At 50.7% G+C, this 18,196-nt stretch overlaps 2 protein-coding genes across 3 annotated transcripts in view; one reads left to right on the plus strand and one right to left on the minus strand.

Annotated features, from left to right (window-relative positions):
• The window catches only part of ANGPTL2 (angiopoietin like 2), a 35,466-nt gene extending 18,822 nt beyond the window's left edge, over window positions 1–16,644 (plus strand). Inside the window, exons 3-5 of the mRNA XM_006102098.3 lie at window positions 10,821–11,014; window positions 12,662–12,932; window positions 14,867–16,644. Coding sequence (XP_006102160.1) covers window positions 10,821–11,014; window positions 12,662–12,932; window positions 14,867–15,066 — 665 coding nt within the window. The 3' untranslated portion in view covers window positions 15,067–16,644. The remainder of the gene's footprint in view (window positions 1–10,820; window positions 11,015–12,661; window positions 12,933–14,866) is intronic.
• RALGPS1 (Ral GEF with PH domain and SH3 binding motif 1) overlaps window positions 1–18,196 on the minus strand; it is a 228,297-nt gene that overhangs the window by 81,671 nt on the left and 128,430 nt on the right. The gene's annotated exons all lie outside the window — the stretch shown is intronic.

An 18,196-nucleotide genomic window follows, 5' to 3' on the forward strand; every position in this document is an offset into this window, starting at 1 on the left:
ATAAAATATTAGAGTGTGTTAGGGCCTCTTTGCCTTCCTGCCCCAGGGCCTGTCAGTGCAGAGCCAAGACTGGTCCTTGGACTTCCAACATCCAGGACAGCGATTTTCAACTGGTGGCCTCAAGAATTTTTAAAACATGCAATACCTGACTAGTCAGGGGCACTGGCTTCTTTTCCCTTAGACTGTCAAATAAAAATATGGCAACGGCCCAACACAATAGCCGTCTGGTGGGAGTGAATCAAAATTATACCTATTTTTTGTCAGATTGGCAAAAAATATATTTGTTGGTGTGCCACAGAATTTTAATAATTAGTTTATGTGTGCCATGAGATGAAAAATGTTGAAACGGCTGATCTAGGATACGGAGGTTCAGAGGTTAAGTAACTTAGCCAAGATTACACGGCTATTAAATAGCTCAGCCAAGGCTCAAACCCAAGTCTGTCTTAACCACTCTGGGATACTGTACATTTCCATGGAAAGGCTGGAGGGGAACTGGTGTGAAAATCACTCTATAAATGCCTGCCCCGGCCCAGGTGCCAGCTGCTGGGACCTGACCCTCTATCACTATTTCATGTACCAGGTTCCAAGCAGCTCCTTGTAAAAGAGCTCTGGGAACAGCATTGGCGAACTTACTATTAGAGCTTTCACCTTTCTAATAACAGGAGACATTGTTGCTGAGAACCCAGAGACACAATGTTGCTGCCTCCTTGCTCAGGCCTAGGAGGAATCAATTGAACCAACTGTCTGTGGCCAGTTCATTATTCACAAAAAAGGATCGTAGTGAATTTATGCCGCAAAAAAAGAAAGAAAGAAAAAGAAAAAAAAGAAAGGGCGAGAACAGAATTAAGTTAGCATCACAATACAGCATGTCTAAAACAATCAAGCTCTCCCACAGAAAACATACTGTGCACCTGACTTGTAGTAAATGGACCAACCGAAGCCGTAGACATATCTGGACAAATTCTCTAGGGCTACTTCAACATATAGGTAAGTGTAAAGTCCTCATTTCTTTAAATGGGTTAACTCTAAATATATAAAACTCAGTAGCTCTGAATATAGCTAAGTCTAAAGTCCTAATTTCTTTAAATAGGTTAACTCTAAATATATAAAACTCAGTAGCTCTGAACTGCTCCTAGGGCAGTGATGGCGAACCTTTTGAGCTCAGCGTGTCAGCATTTTGAAAAACCCTAACTTAACTCTGGTGCCGTGTCACATATAGAAATTTTTTGATATTTGCAACCATAGTAAAACAAAGACTTATATTTTTGATATTTATTTTATATATTTAAATGCCATTTAACAAAGAAAAATCAACCAAAAAAATGAGTTCGCATGTCAGAGGTGTCATAGGTTCGCCATCACTGTCCTAGGGCCACATCGGTGGCAACCGTGCAGGCCAGAAAGGACAGGCAACTCGAACGAGTGTTTTCCTAGGTAGATTTTTTCCCTTCTATTTTATTTCCTGCTATGAGGTGGGAAGTATGTACATTAGGCTGTGGTTCCGTAGCACGGTGGCATGTTTTAAAATAGAGAATGAGATGTATCACACTGTGGCTTCCGTTCCTTCTGGAGGTCAAGCAATCTTCAATCCAGGTGAAACGCTATTGGCCGGGTGTTCTGCCAGCTCTAGTCAACCAGCTTCCAAGCCTGAAGCGCTGTTGGGGGGCAGGAGAAGCACCTGGAAACTGAGGATGGCGAGGGGGACTCCAGCCACGGCTGACTGGGCCTTTCCATCACAGAGGCTGAGGGGAGCCCAGCCCAGCCCTCAGGCCTCCAGAGCTCGTGCTGTGCACTGCACTTCGCTGTGTAGTTTCTAGTGTTATTGTTGAACAAAATAAGATTTCCAAATTCATTATGAACTACGTAATCCAGTGATATTTCAAAGAGCATTCTTTGCTAGCTTCCTGATAAACAAAAGCCGCTCCAGTTCGAGCTGGTCCTCTGCCTTGTAGCTTTGCTTTCTCTTTTCCCCTCCTGGGTACCTCGGGGACCAGGTCACAGAGAGCCTTTGAGTGCGATGGCGAGCTCTTCCTCTATGACGCAGGCCTTTTCCAAGGAAAACATTTGGCTAAGTGCTCCGGCTATTTACGCCCCGGAGATAAACTATCAGCTTGTTACAGTGATCTGGCATCCTGACGGGGAAATCGCAAGTTTGGCACCAAGCAAACTGGAAGTTATCTAGAAAATCCTGGAGCTCAGGCATCTGTAGCCAGCTCACTAGTCAACAAAAGGATTGCTGTGGCGAAGCTATGCTGGGGACTGTATCAAAACCCTGAGATGCTCCCTGAGAAAGGGACAAGGAAAGGAGAACTGAGTTAGCATCTTCCTGCCGTGTCTAAGCGGAACTGGTTAGGTTTGCTGAGTGCAGTGGGCAGCCTGCTGCTATAAAAGGAACACTGTGTACTTCCCAGTGGCCTGTCAGGGCAGGAAGGACGCAGGCAGCAGGACGTGCCTCCTACGCTCCCCGGGGCAGAGGGGCCCCTGCCATGACTCTGGAAGTAGAGCATGTGACATAAGCCTGATGATCCTGGCCCTGCACCCCAAGATGAGCCAATGGGGCTACAGGCCCCAGAGTGGCTTTATGTCATTTTTTAAAATGGATAAATGATTGTCCCTTAATAGAATAATTTAAGTTAAAATTAGTGCACATATAGAGAATAATTTTGCTTAAAATGTTTAGTTTAAGTGTTTAGTTTAAGTGACAAATAGTTTACTTTATTAAATTTCTAAATGTTGAAATTAAGTGGAATGCTGGAGTCACTCCATCCTGTGTCGACTTTCTACTACCCGCTGCCCAGACTCCCCCAGCACAGGTTTCCTCTCCCACGGTTTGGTCTGCATCCTGATTGCCCCCTGTCGTGGCTCCCTGTTTCCAGATGGATTTATTATTATTGGTCCTCAGACTGAAAAGAACAGAATGAGGATGACAAAAGGATTGCAGCTGATGGTGGTGAGGAAAGGGGAGATGGAGGAAGGCATGTGGGGTGCTAGGTTGGGAAGATCAACCCATAACCACGGCCCCTGAGAAGGTTCCTGCCCCGAAGGAGCCCACGGTCTGGTGGGGAGTGAGACCCCAACATCCTAATACGGTGTGACAGCCACGGCACAGTGAGGCAGAGGGACCAGGACTAAGAAGGCAGAGCTGAGTTCTAATCCCAGATCGTCCACTTTCTGCCGGGCCTTAGTTTCCTCACTGCTGCAGGGACTCCTGAGGAGGAGATGAAAGAGTGCGTAAAGGCTCTAGGTACACGGTCATCATCACTCTTATTGCATTCCAGGAGAGAGAAATAAGCAAGACAGGGGAAGCCCGAGGAGGATAAGCAGCTCCTCTGAGGTTGGGAAGCCTTCCTGGAGGAGGGGGTGAGGAGGGCTGAGGGCCTTGCAGGGAGTTCTCAGAACCACTGCCAGCATCACCAAGAAATCACGAGGACCGGGCTTAGTGCTGGACAAGTGTCCTGTTTTCAGAAAGAGAAAAAGGATGAAATACTAGAACTATATACTAACTGGCTTATGGTCAAGCCCCAGAAAAATTATGGAAAAGATTATAAAGAGGAGTTTGTGAGCATTTGAAAAATTAAAAGGTGATCAATGAAAGGCAACGTGGATTCTCTAAGAACAAGCCCCTAAGCTGATTCCCTTTCCTGGAAATGGTGGAGGGGCTGGGAGCCTGCAGGATCGCCACCTGTCCGTATCGTATCGTGGGTCTGATAGGCTCTCCCAAGAGGTGCCTGTAGACCAGCACCAACAGTCTCTGGGCATCCTCATCACTGCACCCAGGCAGCCTCCGTGTGCTGCCCACCTCCGCAACCTCCCTCACCCATGCAGCCTCGGGCACCGCTGACCCACGCACCGCACCGGAGCCCCAGGACTCCACTCCCGCTGGTCCTGGGGAGCCACAGGGAGCTGCTCACCTCTCACACCAGGAGCCCACCACCGCCCCTCCTGGTCTAACCTCTTCTTTCTAAAATTGCTTGCAAGTCCTTGTTTCTCCTCCTGCCCAAGGTATTGATGGAAACCAAGGAGTGAGCACTGTGTATCCTGAGGTCAAACTGGCAGGAGCAGGATCCCCACAAGCTCTTCCTGGGCCTGGAGTTCTGGTTTGGGAGCCTCAGAGTGTACCAAGTGCATGGAAACACGCCCACCTCACACACCTCCTGTCCTTTCTGCTGTAAGAATTCTAAAAGGATTTTAATAATTTTGCTTTTGAAATCATTTGGCCAAGAGTAACACAATTTATGGTTGGCTCTGATTTCTCAGCAAACATCAGGCATGTTCAGAAATTCTTGGGGAGTGAGAAAAATCTACCTACAAATTGTTTTCAAAAGTAATAACATTTTAATGAAGACTAAATTTAACAATTAATGAATTTGACAACTTGTTAAACTTTGCAGAAATTTAATTACCTGCTTATAAATTTTGATTTTGTAGTTCTCTTTTCATATTTTAGAGCGAACTGATTTTCTTAGGCCTCCAACACGTTCATAAACTCCTGAGAAGCTCCCTGGCCCTGTGCCCATCGTCTGAGGGCAGGTTAAGTGGCCTCAACAGCAGGCATGAGCATTTGGACCCTCTCCCCCGAAGGACCAGAAACAACGTTCATGATTTCAACTCTGAGCCCTGCAGGAACTTAACTTGAGATGCCTGTGGGGACGCACCAGCTTCCTGGTATTTAGGTTATTGTTTTGTACTCTGGTTCACTCAAAAGTGGTGGCTGACATAGAATATATATGTTCATAACTAAAATATTACTTCCCCAAGCCTACTGGATAGACAAGGTGTGAGTGAGCAGCACCTATAATTGACCCCCCACAGGTGTCTGCTCACCTACCTGCAGGGGTGCCCAGGATCCTGCCCCTGGCTGGGCAGGACTCCACCTAAACATGGTCCACATGCCCCGGCTCTCAGGTTAATGTGGCTAGAAAAGTCCAGGTCCAATTTCAACAGCTAGTCATTTCTTCTGTTAGAGAAGAGTTTCAGGGAGTGGCAGAAAGACTTTTTGGAGAGAGACCATCATGGGAATAATTGAAACCAGCATACGGTTCTCACGCAAGAGCAGTGTGTCTCAGTGACATCACAGAAGCCTCCTCCATGCCCACGTATAAACTAACACATCCCTAGAACATTCTCCACAGGCCACGAGGCCTCTGCACGCCTCAGGTGGCCACACCCAGAGCCTTGGGCATCGTGGATGAAGAGGCCTGTCAGGCTGCTGGCCAGCCACTCGGCCTCGTCCAGCTCATGGCCAGGCAGGACTCTGCCCTGCCCCCTCACCCCAGACAAGCCAGGGAAGAGAGGCATCACTCCTGCCCACACAGACCCCATGGTCTACCCACATCTCAGCTGCTGGCCTCGGGAGCTTCCAGCCACCTGGGCAGACATTCATGAGGCCATGTTCCCAGCAGGAGGGTGGCTGCATGGAGAGGTGGTGCAGTTCGTGAGCCTGTTTCTCTGCTGGGGCCTGGGTGGGCAAGTTGGGCTGCCTGGGACCCAGGGAGGGAACCAGGACTGGGAAGTTACACGCAGGTCTGGCCTGGCTGCAGGCTCCACTCTTTTAGCAGAGAGGCCCTGCACTGGGGACAGTGTGCCCTGGACCCGTCATCAGTATGTGGTGCCTGGCTTCTGGGTGGCTATGTTCCTTGGGTGCCTGCCCCATTTTCTGTCAAGAACCCCAGCCAAGAGGAGGGAAGCAGGGAGGGGACTGTGGCACCCAAACCTGATCACCTCCACACCTACCAAGTTCGGCACTGAGTTTTGGGGGCCCAAGACCTGTATGCCTGTGTTCCCGTTGCCACCTTCCCTCTCCGGAGGCCTCCCTGTGCCGCTTCCCTAAGGAATCTCGCAGACTCAGCGCGGCCATGGTGGCTGCACTTCTCTGCACATGGAACATCCCGCGCCTGCAGCCCGAGAGTGCAAATACGGTCTTTAGAGACGAGGTCGGGGCGCTCACTCCACTCAGAGCCCTGTGCGGCCGAGTCAGTGTTGGCCTGGCGCTCAGGGCACGGCTGCCCTTCAGAAGGGGAGCCAAGGGAAATACCGCCGGGCACTTTGCACTGTTCCAAAGGGAGAGCTCTGCCACGCACACCGAGAACTCAGCTTCATTGACAAAAAGATCCCCGTTCTCCACCTCACTGTGTCTCTGTGGCCCTCTCCTCTGCAGTTCCGGCTGTTAACAGATGCCTTCATGGAAACATCTCTCAGTAAATGACCTTACACTTAGTCCTGGAAATTCAAAAGCAGAGACGGTGACTTGTTTGTGTGGGATGGGGAAGGTGGGCAGTGAACAACTTCAAAACTGTCAGCTCTCATCTATCAGAGGAAAGGAAGAGAGGACCCTCGGTGACACCTGCCCTGGCTGCCTTGTGCTGGGTGCTCCTGTATTCACGAGACCAGGGAAGAGGCAGGGTTCTTCCCCCGTTTACAGAAGAAGAAACTGAGGCTCAAGGACCTGTCCAAAGTCCCACTGTGAGGAGACGAGGCCACAGAGACTTGAGCCGAGAGCTCTTGACTCCCAGTCTGGGGTCCTATCCCAGCCCAACACTTTCTCCGCGAAGTCCTCGGTAGTCGGACGCCTCACCTGGCCCTCCCCAGCGATGCCTGTATATATAACAGGCACAGATTTCTCATCAAAGGAGGATGTTCTGAACTGGCCATTTCAGTGGCGCCGCATGACAGTCTTAGTGCTGCCATCTTCTGCTCTTCCATCCATTTGCCACCTTTTCAGTGCTAAGTATTTTTCTGACTAATTTTCACCCATCATTTAATTTTCTGACCTTTGCCAAAGGCAAAGGGGGGTTTGAATGCAGGAGATCTGCTGGAGCTCAGCAGGGGTTTGAGAGAAAACTGTTTGGAAATGTGGTTACTGATGGGAGCTAATGTGTCCTGGGTATCATGGGAAAAGCAGGGAGCAGGAGACATGTGGAGTTTTGTTGTGTGTATGTTTTTTGTAACAGTAGGAGATACTAAACACTTGTATGCCATTTCATACCTATTCCATGATTTTAGAAAGCATGTCATCCCTAAAAGCCTTCAAGGAAAGATTTCCCAGATTTGCCTTATAAATTGTAAAGGAGCTCTGGCCAGCGTGGCTCAGTTGGTTGAGCGGCATCCCATGCACTGAAGGGTCTCGGTTCGGTCAGGGCACGTGTGGGAGGCAACGATTAATAGTTCTCTTTCACATCAATGTTTCTCTTTCTCTCTTTCCCTCTCCCTTCCTCTCTCTCTAAAATCAATTTTTAACAACCTTTAGAAAAAAATATTAAAAGGAAAAATTTCTTCTACATCATAAAAAATACTAAGATAGTTGAAAAATGGGCAAAGGACACCAAAAGGTAACATAGAAAAAAACCAAATTATCAGTAAAGATGTTTTTTGAGGGGTATAACACCTTGACAAAGAAGTATAAATTTTTATATTTTTAACCTGGCTGACTAGCAAAGATTAAAAACAGTCTGAGGGACACAGAGACAAGTCAGCCTGGGCCTCCCTACCCTGGAGCTCACTCTGGCTGGAGAACAAGAAGAGCTACAGTGTGTGGTCGCTGGACCACCCAAACCTGGGTTCAGATGCTGGATATGCCCCTCACCAGCCGTGTGACTTCAGGGGTGTCACCCGACGTCCCACGGTGCACCTGGAGGACGGGTGTGTAAATACACGGATGGGGGTATGGTGAACACTCACTCCATGCTGGCTGGGAGGGGTGTTTTATTGTTGCTACCACTCCAGTCAGGGCTCTCTTAGAGCTAGGGATTCATCGCCTGGGTTCAGAGGTCTATTTACCTTCTGAAATTATAAGCAAAGTTGTGTGAGTCTGTGGATTTTTCTAAATACAGATCTAGAGCTTTCCCCAAATTTTTAAAGAGACCAGTGGCCCCAAAACATTTAAAGAGAGCTCTTTGTAGAAATGGCAAAGGTAAAGCTAAAACCATGATGGCACCCACAAAAGTAGCTCAGGCTGGGAGCCACGAGGCTGGCCTGCCCTTCCCCCGAGCGCTGCGCAGGAGCCCTGCAGGGAGAGCCGGTGCTGGTCTCAGGGGCGTATGCTGAGGCTCTGCTGGTCTCCCGGCACCAGCATCCCCACCAACGGCCTCCCCTGTGCTTCGGACTCGGGAAAGAGCTGGGGCCTCCACGCCCACAGCAGCTCTGCTCCAGCTGTCGGGGACAGACTCCCATTCTCTGCCCTGGTCCCTGGGGCTGTGGGCTGAACACAACCAAAACCTTTTTCTCCTTCATGAATGCTCTTTCTGGGTCTGGCCTCCCCTTCCCAGGACGGAAGAGGCACAGGCGAAGAAGGGAGCAGCCGCTTGTGCCACATCTGCTACCAGGCGGTGTGGAGGGTACTGCCCACCCCTCGGAGGGGAGAGGGGGCTGGTGAACAGGTAAATGAGTGGGAAGCCTGTCCCTGAAGCATGACGGGAGGAGCCTCCTGGGTAACTGTCGGCCTTAAGCACCCACACCCACCTTCCTTCTGGGCGCTGTCTGGGCACTGGGGACAGAGGGGGGCGAGCCAGGCCAGCCCCGCCTTCCCATCAGGTTTCCAGGGAGGCTGCCCTAACACAGCAGCAAGGGCTCAGGAAAAGCCCACCCGAGATGTGCCACGAAGACCGAAAAACCCACACTGCTCCTGTTCTGCCATCACGTGTAGACTCACCACGCCCAACCACCATCCAGGAAGGAATCTGAGAAGTTTGATGTACACAGGCGAGCTGAGCACCCAGCCCCCAGAGTCACCCCTCCCCCACACACAGAGAGGGAAGCACAGGATTCCCAGGAGCACAGGTCCTCCCTTTCTGGGCATCAAGCAGCCCCACCCTGGGCTCCTGCTGCCGGCAGGTACCCCCGGGCCTGGGGCTCAGTAAACAGTTGTTGAGTAAACATACAAATTAACAGAAAGAACAAGATGGGACTTTCCTAGCATGTTCGATCTTGCGCATCTCGGATTGGGGAATATTTTGAAGAGAAGCTGAAGCAAAGTATGTGATTTTATTTATTTTAAAATGTGTCGCTAATAAGATATGTAGCTCAATGGCTAGGTCCTGAAAACCTTCTCAAGGTTCCTCAGATGAATGAGGAAGAAGACATCAGCCTATTTGGAACTTGGTGACTCAAGTTTGTTGATGGGACCAACATCCAAACACAGGAAACCGCCAGGGGATGGGAGGGGGAGAGGGGAAGACCTACAGTAGCCATTCGGACCCCAAGAGACACCCATTCCTTTTGACTCAAGCTCTGTGACATCACAGAAAATCACAGAGCAGATCCAGTCTCAGCTTCAGAAGAGCCGTGGACAGGATGCATCCTAGACACCATCCTTTAAGTCCATGGCCTGCCCATAGAACTGCAACCTCAGACGTGTGAACTCCAGCATCTGGCCCTCTGTGAGCTTTCCTTGGAAAATACACAGACTGAGCTAAAAGAGCACTTGGTCCCCCGAAAGGATGTTTGGAGGCCAGTGTCTGAATCTCAGAAGCATCCTGAAATCGCTGGCTGTGTGGCCAGATTTGGGGCCCTGCTTGGGTCCCTGTGACTACACGGAAATTCATTCATGAAAAACTGTGGCAGCTGCCACTGAGCACCGTCCTGACAAGGCGGGTAGGAGTCAGAGCTGAGGCGCCAGCCGGCTGGGCCCACAGGACTCGAGAAGAGCAGCAGCCATCTCCCCGACGGGACGAGGCCGCCAGAGCCGCACAGCGCTGATGAATCTGCTGCATTTGGTGGGCACTCGTCTCTCTTTGCCACTACAACCAACTTTAAAAGAAAAATCACTCCAGGAACTCCACACAAATGATCTCAGTAACCCTTACCACCGTAAATGAGGCAAAGATGATCTCCCTTCCACAAGCTGGGGAAACTGAGGGAGGGAAGAGGTAAGGAAGCTGGCCCAGATCACATGGCGGGGACGAGGGGGAAAGTGGGCCTGGGGTCCAGGCATCCTGCCCCAGCCCTGAGCTCCTAACTGTGTATCACATTACAGTGGTCCCCCCTTCTCCTTGGGGGATACGTTCCAGGGTCCCCAATGGATGCCTGAAACCACAGATAATACCAATACATAAGTATGTATGATTTTTCCTATATATACCTATGATAAAGTTTAATTTGTGAATTAGACACAGTAAGAGCTTAACAATAAAAATAAAGCAGTCATAACAACATACTATAATAAAAGCTATATGAATGTGCTCTCTCTCCGCACACCAGCACACATTTCTTTTTCCTTTTGCACAATTTCACAGACAGAACATTCATTCTTATCTCAGATCTTAGCAACTTCAGCATACAATTTTTTTTCTTTCCTTATTAAGTCGAGAACTTTCACCTTTTTGCTTCAAGGAAGCACTGTACAGCTTCTCTCTGGCATATCAGAATGGCCAGCATTGCTGCTCTTGCACTTTGGGGCCGTGGTTAAGTGAGATAAGGTGACTGGAACAACGGCACTGTGATGCAGCAGCAGTCGAAATGATAACGGAGATGGCTGCTGAGTGACTAACGGGCAGGGAGTGTGCACAGCGTGGATACGCTGGACAAAGGGATGAAGGGATGATTCACGTACCAGGCGGGATGGAGTGGAGGGTGTGGGATTTCATCACGCTACTTCGAACAGGGCACAATCTAAAACTTATGAATTATTTATTTCTGGAATTTTGCATTTAATATTTCATACCATGGTTGACTGTGAATAACTGAAACTGCAAAAAGTGAAACCGTGATGAGGGGGATATTGCCACAGAGGTAGTGCCCGAGTCGGGTGCAGCCAGGGTATATGAATGTGACTCAGTGGCCTGGCCACGGGGAGGCCTGTGACATGTGCGTGTCTGTGTCCCCAGGCCCGTGGAGAGACTGCCTGCAGGCCCTGGAGGATGGCCACGACACCAGCTCCATCTACCTGGTGAAGCCAGAGAACACCAACCGCCTCATGCAGGTGTGGTGTGACCAGCGGCACGACCCTGGGGGCTGGACCGTCATCCAGAGGCGCCTGGACGGCTCTGTCAACTTCTTCAGGAACTGGGAGACGTACAAGGTGAGACCACAGGGCCTGTCTGTGCTGCCCACCTCGAGAGGCCTGGCTGACCAGGGAAGGAGCCACTGGGAGGGAAGGTGCCCGCTGACCTGTCAGGGCCTGTGCAGCCCCAAACAGTAAACACCTGAGGCAAGAAGGACACTGACAGGGCATCTCTGCAGACCCACCAGGGCTGGCGAGGGCCAGTAGCTCCCTCCTGCCTGCCGCTCGCCACTGCTGGGAGACAAGAGTCCCAAGTTCCGACCACAAGCTCCAAGATGGGTACGGTGGCCCCCACTCCAGCCTGGGTGTGGGAGCAGCTCACTCCCAGTTGGGCTTCCCTGGGGAAGACGTTCGCACAGCCCAGAAGGGACAAGTCCCCATTCCCAGGGGTGGATACTCATCCTCACAGTAGGAAAGGCTACTAGGACTCGGTTGTGCCTCTGCCTCCTTCCTCTAAACAAGGAGGTGGTGACAGGGACAGCCAGAGCAGCTCGGCTCACTGGGTGCCCGCCACGCACCAGGCAACACCCGAGTGCTGCCATTCAGTACTGCATTTAGTCTCACGTCAGCCCTAGGAGGCACATACTGGTAACGACCCGGTTTATAGATGAAAAAGTGAAATAACTCGCTCAGCTTGCAAGTGGTAGAGCGGTGTCCAGAGCCTAGGCCTCTGACACCAAAGCCTACAAACCGCCCTGGCCAGGACGCCTGCCGCGGCTCTGCTGGGCCCCCTCCTATCCTGGCTGCCCTCCGACCCACCTCCTACCGGCCTATGTCTTGGCTTCTCCTCTCCCTCCTCTTTCCTCCTCCTTTCTGTATTCTCTATCTGAGACAGTGGAGCACGGTGGTAAGACTGGGCTCTTGGTTCAGATCCCAGCTCACCCCCCAGCACCTTGTGATGCAGGGCTTTCTGGGCTTCAACACACTTTCCAGGGAGGACAATGACAGCACCCAGCTCTTAAGAGCTGGCAGGAGTTGGTGAAGTTCTGATAACAGTGCCAGTATAGTCTTGAGCTCGCCAAATACTATTATTACTACTACTACTACTACTACTACTACTATTATTATTATTATTATTAATGAATCCATCTATTTTCAAGACTTCAGTGGCCATGACTCAGCTGATGACTCCCCAAACTACATGTAAACACAGTAACAAAACCACCAGATTTTAGACCTCAGAGGGAGCCCGGGTGGATGTGGCACATGTTTGTCACAGCTCACACCTGTCTGTACTTTAATGTTTGCATGACTCTCACACAGTCCACCCCAGAGAAGGAAAGTGAAGCTCAGAGGAAGGTAGCACTTGTCCGAGAAGCTCTGTTGCCTGCCTGCTGTGTGCTGGGCTCTCCATTTATTTACCTTGCCTCATGTTTCCCTGCAGACCGTGCGGGGAAGGGAATATAGCATCCCCCGTGTTCACGCAAAGCCTAGCACAGAGCAGGCACTCTCTAAGTTGCCTTGATAATGCATGATTGAGGCTCAGAAAGATGAAGTGACTCATCAAGTCACAGCCAAGCAGAGGAGTGGGGATTTGAACCCAGGCCTGCCTTAGGCGCTGCCTGTGTCCAAGCCCTCTGTCCAGGGCTGTGCACCTGACGGCCAGGCCCTGCTGGCCGAGGGCCCTGCATAATCCTCACTAATGCTCTCCTGTGTTTTCCCCAGCAAGGGTTTGGGAACATCGACGGTGAGTACTGGCTGGGCCTGGAGAACATTTACTGGCTGACGAACCAAGGCAACTACAAACTGCTGGTGACCATGGAGGACTGGTCTGGCCGCAAGGTCTTTGCAGAGTATGCCAGTTTCCGCCTGGAGCCTGAGAGCGAGTATTATAAGCTGCGGCTGGGACGCTACAATGGCAACGCTGGTGACTCCTTCACCTGGCACAACGGCAAGCAGTTCACCACCCTGGACAGAGACCACGATGTCTACACAGGTAGGACTGTGGAGTCAGACCCAGGTGGAGGACCAAGAACAGAGGTCAACCACAGCCAGTCCCAGACACCAGGGCCTGAGAACAGGGAGATCCCCGGGTCCAGCTGCCTAACCCTGTCCCTGCCCCTGAAGGCCCACTCCTCTGCCCACTGGCCATAGGTCCCCTTTGCAAAGCTGGGTCAGAGTGGCATTTACAAAAAGGTAAAGTGTGTACAAATGACACATGTGATGGCCAATCCAGGTGTGCTCGCATAACCTCTCTACCTGAGTGCTGAGTGTCAGGGCCTCACATCCCCATGGACTTTGGCCACGTGCCGTGCTGGTCCCACCTCCTGCCAGCCATGTGCCCCTGGGCCTCTTGCTAATCTCTCTGGGCCTCAGTCTCCACATGGACACAAGGACCAGGCCCACCTCACAGAGAGATGAGATGTTAGAGAGGATGCCCTGGGCTGCTTTGGCTGGGCTTGGCAACAGTCAGGAGTCCTCAGTAGTCGGACGCAGTGGTGCCTTATGACCGCTGCTCTAGCACGCACCGTTCACCTGGCGCTGCAGGAGCCGGTGAGAGGAACCAGCTAGGAAAGAGGAAGTCATTTGTCCAAGGTCACATGCCTCACACTCAGGCCTTCACTAAGAAGTCTTTATATTAAAACAAACACAAGGGAGAAAACAGAAAATTATAAGCACAGATTCACACCCCCCAGGGCCCCATACCCAATTTCTTGAGATGAGGCCCTAGCTCAGCAGTTCTCAACCTGTGGGTCGTGACCCCTTTGGGGGTCGAACGAACCTTTCACAGGGGTCACCTAAGACCATCAGAAAACACATATATCATTACATATTGTTTTTGTGATTAATCACTATGCTTTAATTGTGTTCAATTTGTAACAATGAAATTGGGGGTCACCACAACATGAGGAATTGTATTAAAGGGTTGCAGCATTAGGAAGGTTGAGAACCACTGCCCTAGCTGGTTGGCAAGTCAGAAGGCCTACCTCTTCCCTGAGGGCTGGGAAAGCTGGGCTGGGCCCCAAGGGGCCTGGGGCTGAGTCTCCCTCACTTTCTGCCTCAGCCCAAAGCCTCAGCTGGAGCAGGGCCGCCAGCCACAGTGGCCCCCAACCCACAGACTTGACTGGGGCAGCCCTTCCCCCGAGTGGGGGCCTGCTTCCTAGGCCTGATTAGGAAACCGGGGACCCCCTCTTTTAACTAAGAGCAGCCCAAGCACATGGGGCTCCCCCACCCTGTGAAGCCGGTGCCCCTGCACACCGCTTGTCCCTTGCCCACACTTTCCAAACTGCTTGACCTTGGCAGAAAAATCCAGAATGTTATGACAGTGCCAGAAGCTTCATAAGATATCTTTCTTTTACGAACCAAAAGTATATATTTGGCTGGAATACATGCTGGGGAGGAATAGAGAAGAATTTTCTCTCAAGCACTTCCTTTGTCATTCTATAAAGACTCTTGACCCAACAGTTTCAACTCTTCAAAAAATTCCTAAGAAAACTCCTTTGCCTTTCCCCCGCCCACCCAGGTCATTTCTGTTTTCTGTTCAAACCCGTGGTGTGGGGTCCTCCCCTGCGCTGAGCTAAGTGCTTAAATATGTGCCCTCATTCAATCCCTGTGCGGGAGGCAGCCCTGTGGGGAGGCAGCCCTGTGGGGAGGCAGCCCTGTGGGGAGACGTTGCTTATCCTCCTTTTACAATGAGAATTCGGTGGCTCAGTGAGTTTAAGTCACTTGCCCAAGGTCACACAGCTTGTCAGTCAGAAGGCCGAGCTTCAAAGACAGGTCTGAGCAGGCCTGAAGCCTGGTCCACCTCTCAGGCATTCTTGCTCCAAAGGCTCCCCAGAGAGGGTCCTGCTAAAGTCCCCAAGCAAACAGTGGACATGGGTAAAACCAAGCCCCTTCCCCTGAGACCTTCTCACTCCCTTCTCTCTGCAGGAAACTGTGCCCACTACCAGAAGGGAGGCTGGTGGTATAACGCCTGCGCCCACTCCAACCTCAACGGGGTTTGGTACCGCGGGGGGCATTACCGGAGCCGCTACCAGGATGGGGTCTACTGGGCTGAGTTCCGAGGAGGCTCCTACTCACTCAAGAAAGTGGTGATGATGATCCGGCCCAATCCCAACACCTTCCACTAAGCCAGCTCCCTCCAACCTCGTGGCCTGGCCTTTGCCGGGAGCCTGCCCGCCCCCACGCAGGCCCAGCACACAAAGCAACTCCTCACCAGTTCACCGGAGCCGGGAGGACTGGGACCTGGAGGACTGGGACCTGGATTGTGTCCCAGTCACTGCGGCGGATCACGGACCTGAACAGTACAGTATTCTCTGTCCCTACACTCCTTCACACAGACAGCCCTCGCGTTTCCCGACAGGACGGGACTGCAGACCAGTCTTTCTTTAAATAAATTAAGGTCTACAATAAAAGCACAACTGCAAAATACCTTCATGATATACACGTGTATGAGCCGATCTTGCCCACCTAAGTGTATGCCACATACATATGCATTTAGATATATGGCACATGTAATATATCTAGATACATACAGAGGTTTGCCTTACATACCTAAATACACAGTCAACCCTAGCGTGCTGACACTCTTACCAGCATCATTACTCCTGGAGAAAGCCTTTCCTTGAGTCGTGGTGCTTGTGTCTAAGAGCAGACCAGACTGTGCAGCTCCCATTCAAAGATCAGTCCTTGGCGTCCACGTGCTGAATCCTTCCAGGAATGTCTACAGCGCGATTCTCCCTCAGAGGGGTTTCCAACTTAAGAACCCCTTTGGGCACCTAATCAATTTCAAAATCCCCCTCCATCTGTTTCTATATGCCCCCCATTCTCAGGACTTTCACCATCTGTCCATTCACCCCTCCACTTACTCATTCGTTCAACAGCATTCAGTAAGCCTCTTGTGTGGGTCACTCCTTGGCCACTCGCTCTACTTCCAGGCACCTTTCTGCTCTGCTCTTCTCCTTGCCTTTCTGTTGCACCCTCCTCTCCTTCTAGGAAAGATTCCTCAGCCCCTGAGGAGGAGACAGTCGGGGCTCCAGGTTTCTGGCCAGGAAAGGGAAGGCCAGGCCCAAAGCTAACTACCAGCCACACAGATAATGGACTCACAGTTTTGTATTTCCCATTCACACTTTAGCCTACATGTCATCTTAACCTTCACAGAAATAATAGCCTACCATGCCCAGGAGGTACTCAAGGAAAGAAAAGTCATCATCTGACCACTGGGACCCCAAATGGCTACCGACCAAAAGGCCCATGCTCTCAGGCCAACTAGAGTCCGCGTTTCATCCCCAAACTACACTTCCCGGAGAATGCAGGTGCCACAAAGATGAGAACTGGCTATTTCTTGTGAGTTACTGAATAACCAGGGGCCACCGGCCCCCTTGTTCATTGCATTACAGCGAGGTGGCTCTCCCAGTCCTGTTGGCCATAGAGGGTCACACTCAGTACTACGGAACTATTGCCAAGCGGGAGCAGGAGAGGAGTCAAGGTGAGACCCTCCCAGTGGGTGAGTGGGTCGGGCGTGCAAGCCGTTGGAACATTGGTACTGTCCATGTCTGGGTGTGTGCCTATTACCTCAGCATTCTCGCAAAGTGTACCATGTAGCATGTTTGTGTATATAAAAGGGAGGGTTTTTTAAAAATATATTCCCAGATTATCCTTGTAATGGCACAAATCTGCAATAAAGCCATCAGTGCTTTTTGGATGTATCTGCACTGTGTGTCACTGTTTGTGAATGCCTTCCTGGGACCTCTGATATAAGAGCCTCTTTAAGTAAAACCAGGAAGAGATGCAGCAGGAGGGACACACACCAGTCATTTAAATCCCACTCTCCCTGCCTCTGGTTTCCACTCATGCCCCAGGAGTCCCATGACAGCACCTCGGGCCAAGATGGTCCTCTGGTGCTCCACCCCCTTACACCCTGTCCTGTCCTGGACGTCCTGGAGACCCTCACAGGCGTGTGTTCACACCTAAACACCTTCCTCCAGGTCTAGTCCCATTTTGCCAAATGGCACCATCTACTCAATTGCTCAGGTCAAAAATAAGGACGCCTCTCTCCCCCTCATCAAGGTCAACCCATCCCTCCACTCCAGCCCTCTCCTCTGCCTCAGCATAGGTGCCCTTCTCTCCCCTCCACTACTGCAACCCTCAACTCCTCCCTTCATTCCAAACCAACTTCTACACTAACTGCCAGAACCACCTTCCTATAAATCAAGTCCATGCGCCGGGAAGCATCTCTAGAGCATGATGGGAAAACGCAAAACCATAAAGGAAAAGGTTAATGGACATAACCAAAGAAAGCCCCACATTTTCTGCCCTCCAAATAACCAAGCATGACTAAGATTGAAAGGCAAATATGAAACCAGAGAAAAATACAGAATTAATACTCACGCTACACCAACAACTCTTCCAAATTAAGAAGAAAAATACAAACACTGTGACAGAAAACTTGGTGAAATACACGAACACATTAGAAGACTCACAATGGCCAGTACACAAGAAAAGACTCCAACCTCAGTAATAACTAGAGTGGTGCACTGAATCAAGCCAAAACCATCTCATGGTGCCTACTGGATTGGCAAAGATGAAAAAAAGTCAACCTCCATGTAGACAAGGAAATGGAGACATATGTGCTCTATATACTCTGGATGGAAGTATAAAGTGACTCAATATTTTTAAAGACAATTTGGCAATGTATGTATCAAAATTTTAAATGCCCTTATACCTTTGGACCTAACAATCCTCTTCTTAATGAACATATGGGAGCTTTTTCTGGCAAAGTTGTAGCTGGGGACTGGTGTTTACTGACACCTCCTGTGCGCCTGGAATTGCACTTCTGTTTTCTTATGTGACCTCACAGCAGCCTGTGAAGGAGGTGTTCACACTTCACAGAGGAGAAAGTGAGGCTCACCGTCAAACTGCTGGTAAAAACACCCAGCAGCAGTTAATCCAGAAGGTTCTCAGCTCCTTTCTTCCAAACCCCTAGTCAGTTTGGGGGGTCACAGTGGAATCTGGAAGCTATTTTGACCTTGGCCCAGACCACGGCCACCCCTCCACATACCTGGAGTGGAGTGTGTGGGATGGAAAGGTCAATGGTAAAGGAAAACAGGGTCCAACCTTCAGTCACTGGTCTGAGCTCTGACAGCTGTGCCAGACAAGGCGGAGCCACCCTTTGCTAAACTAGTGAGTTGGCCCCTAAACTAGAGCAGGCTGTGACAGCCCCAACCCAGCACCCAAATCTGAGTCTTGGTCAAATAATAG

The sequence above is a fragment of the Myotis lucifugus genome, unplaced genomic scaffold (assembly GCF_000147115.1).
Source record: "Myotis lucifugus unplaced genomic scaffold, Myoluc2.0 scaffold_397, whole genome shotgun sequence".
Classification (NCBI taxonomy): domain Eukaryota; kingdom Metazoa; phylum Chordata; class Mammalia; order Chiroptera; family Vespertilionidae; genus Myotis; species Myotis lucifugus.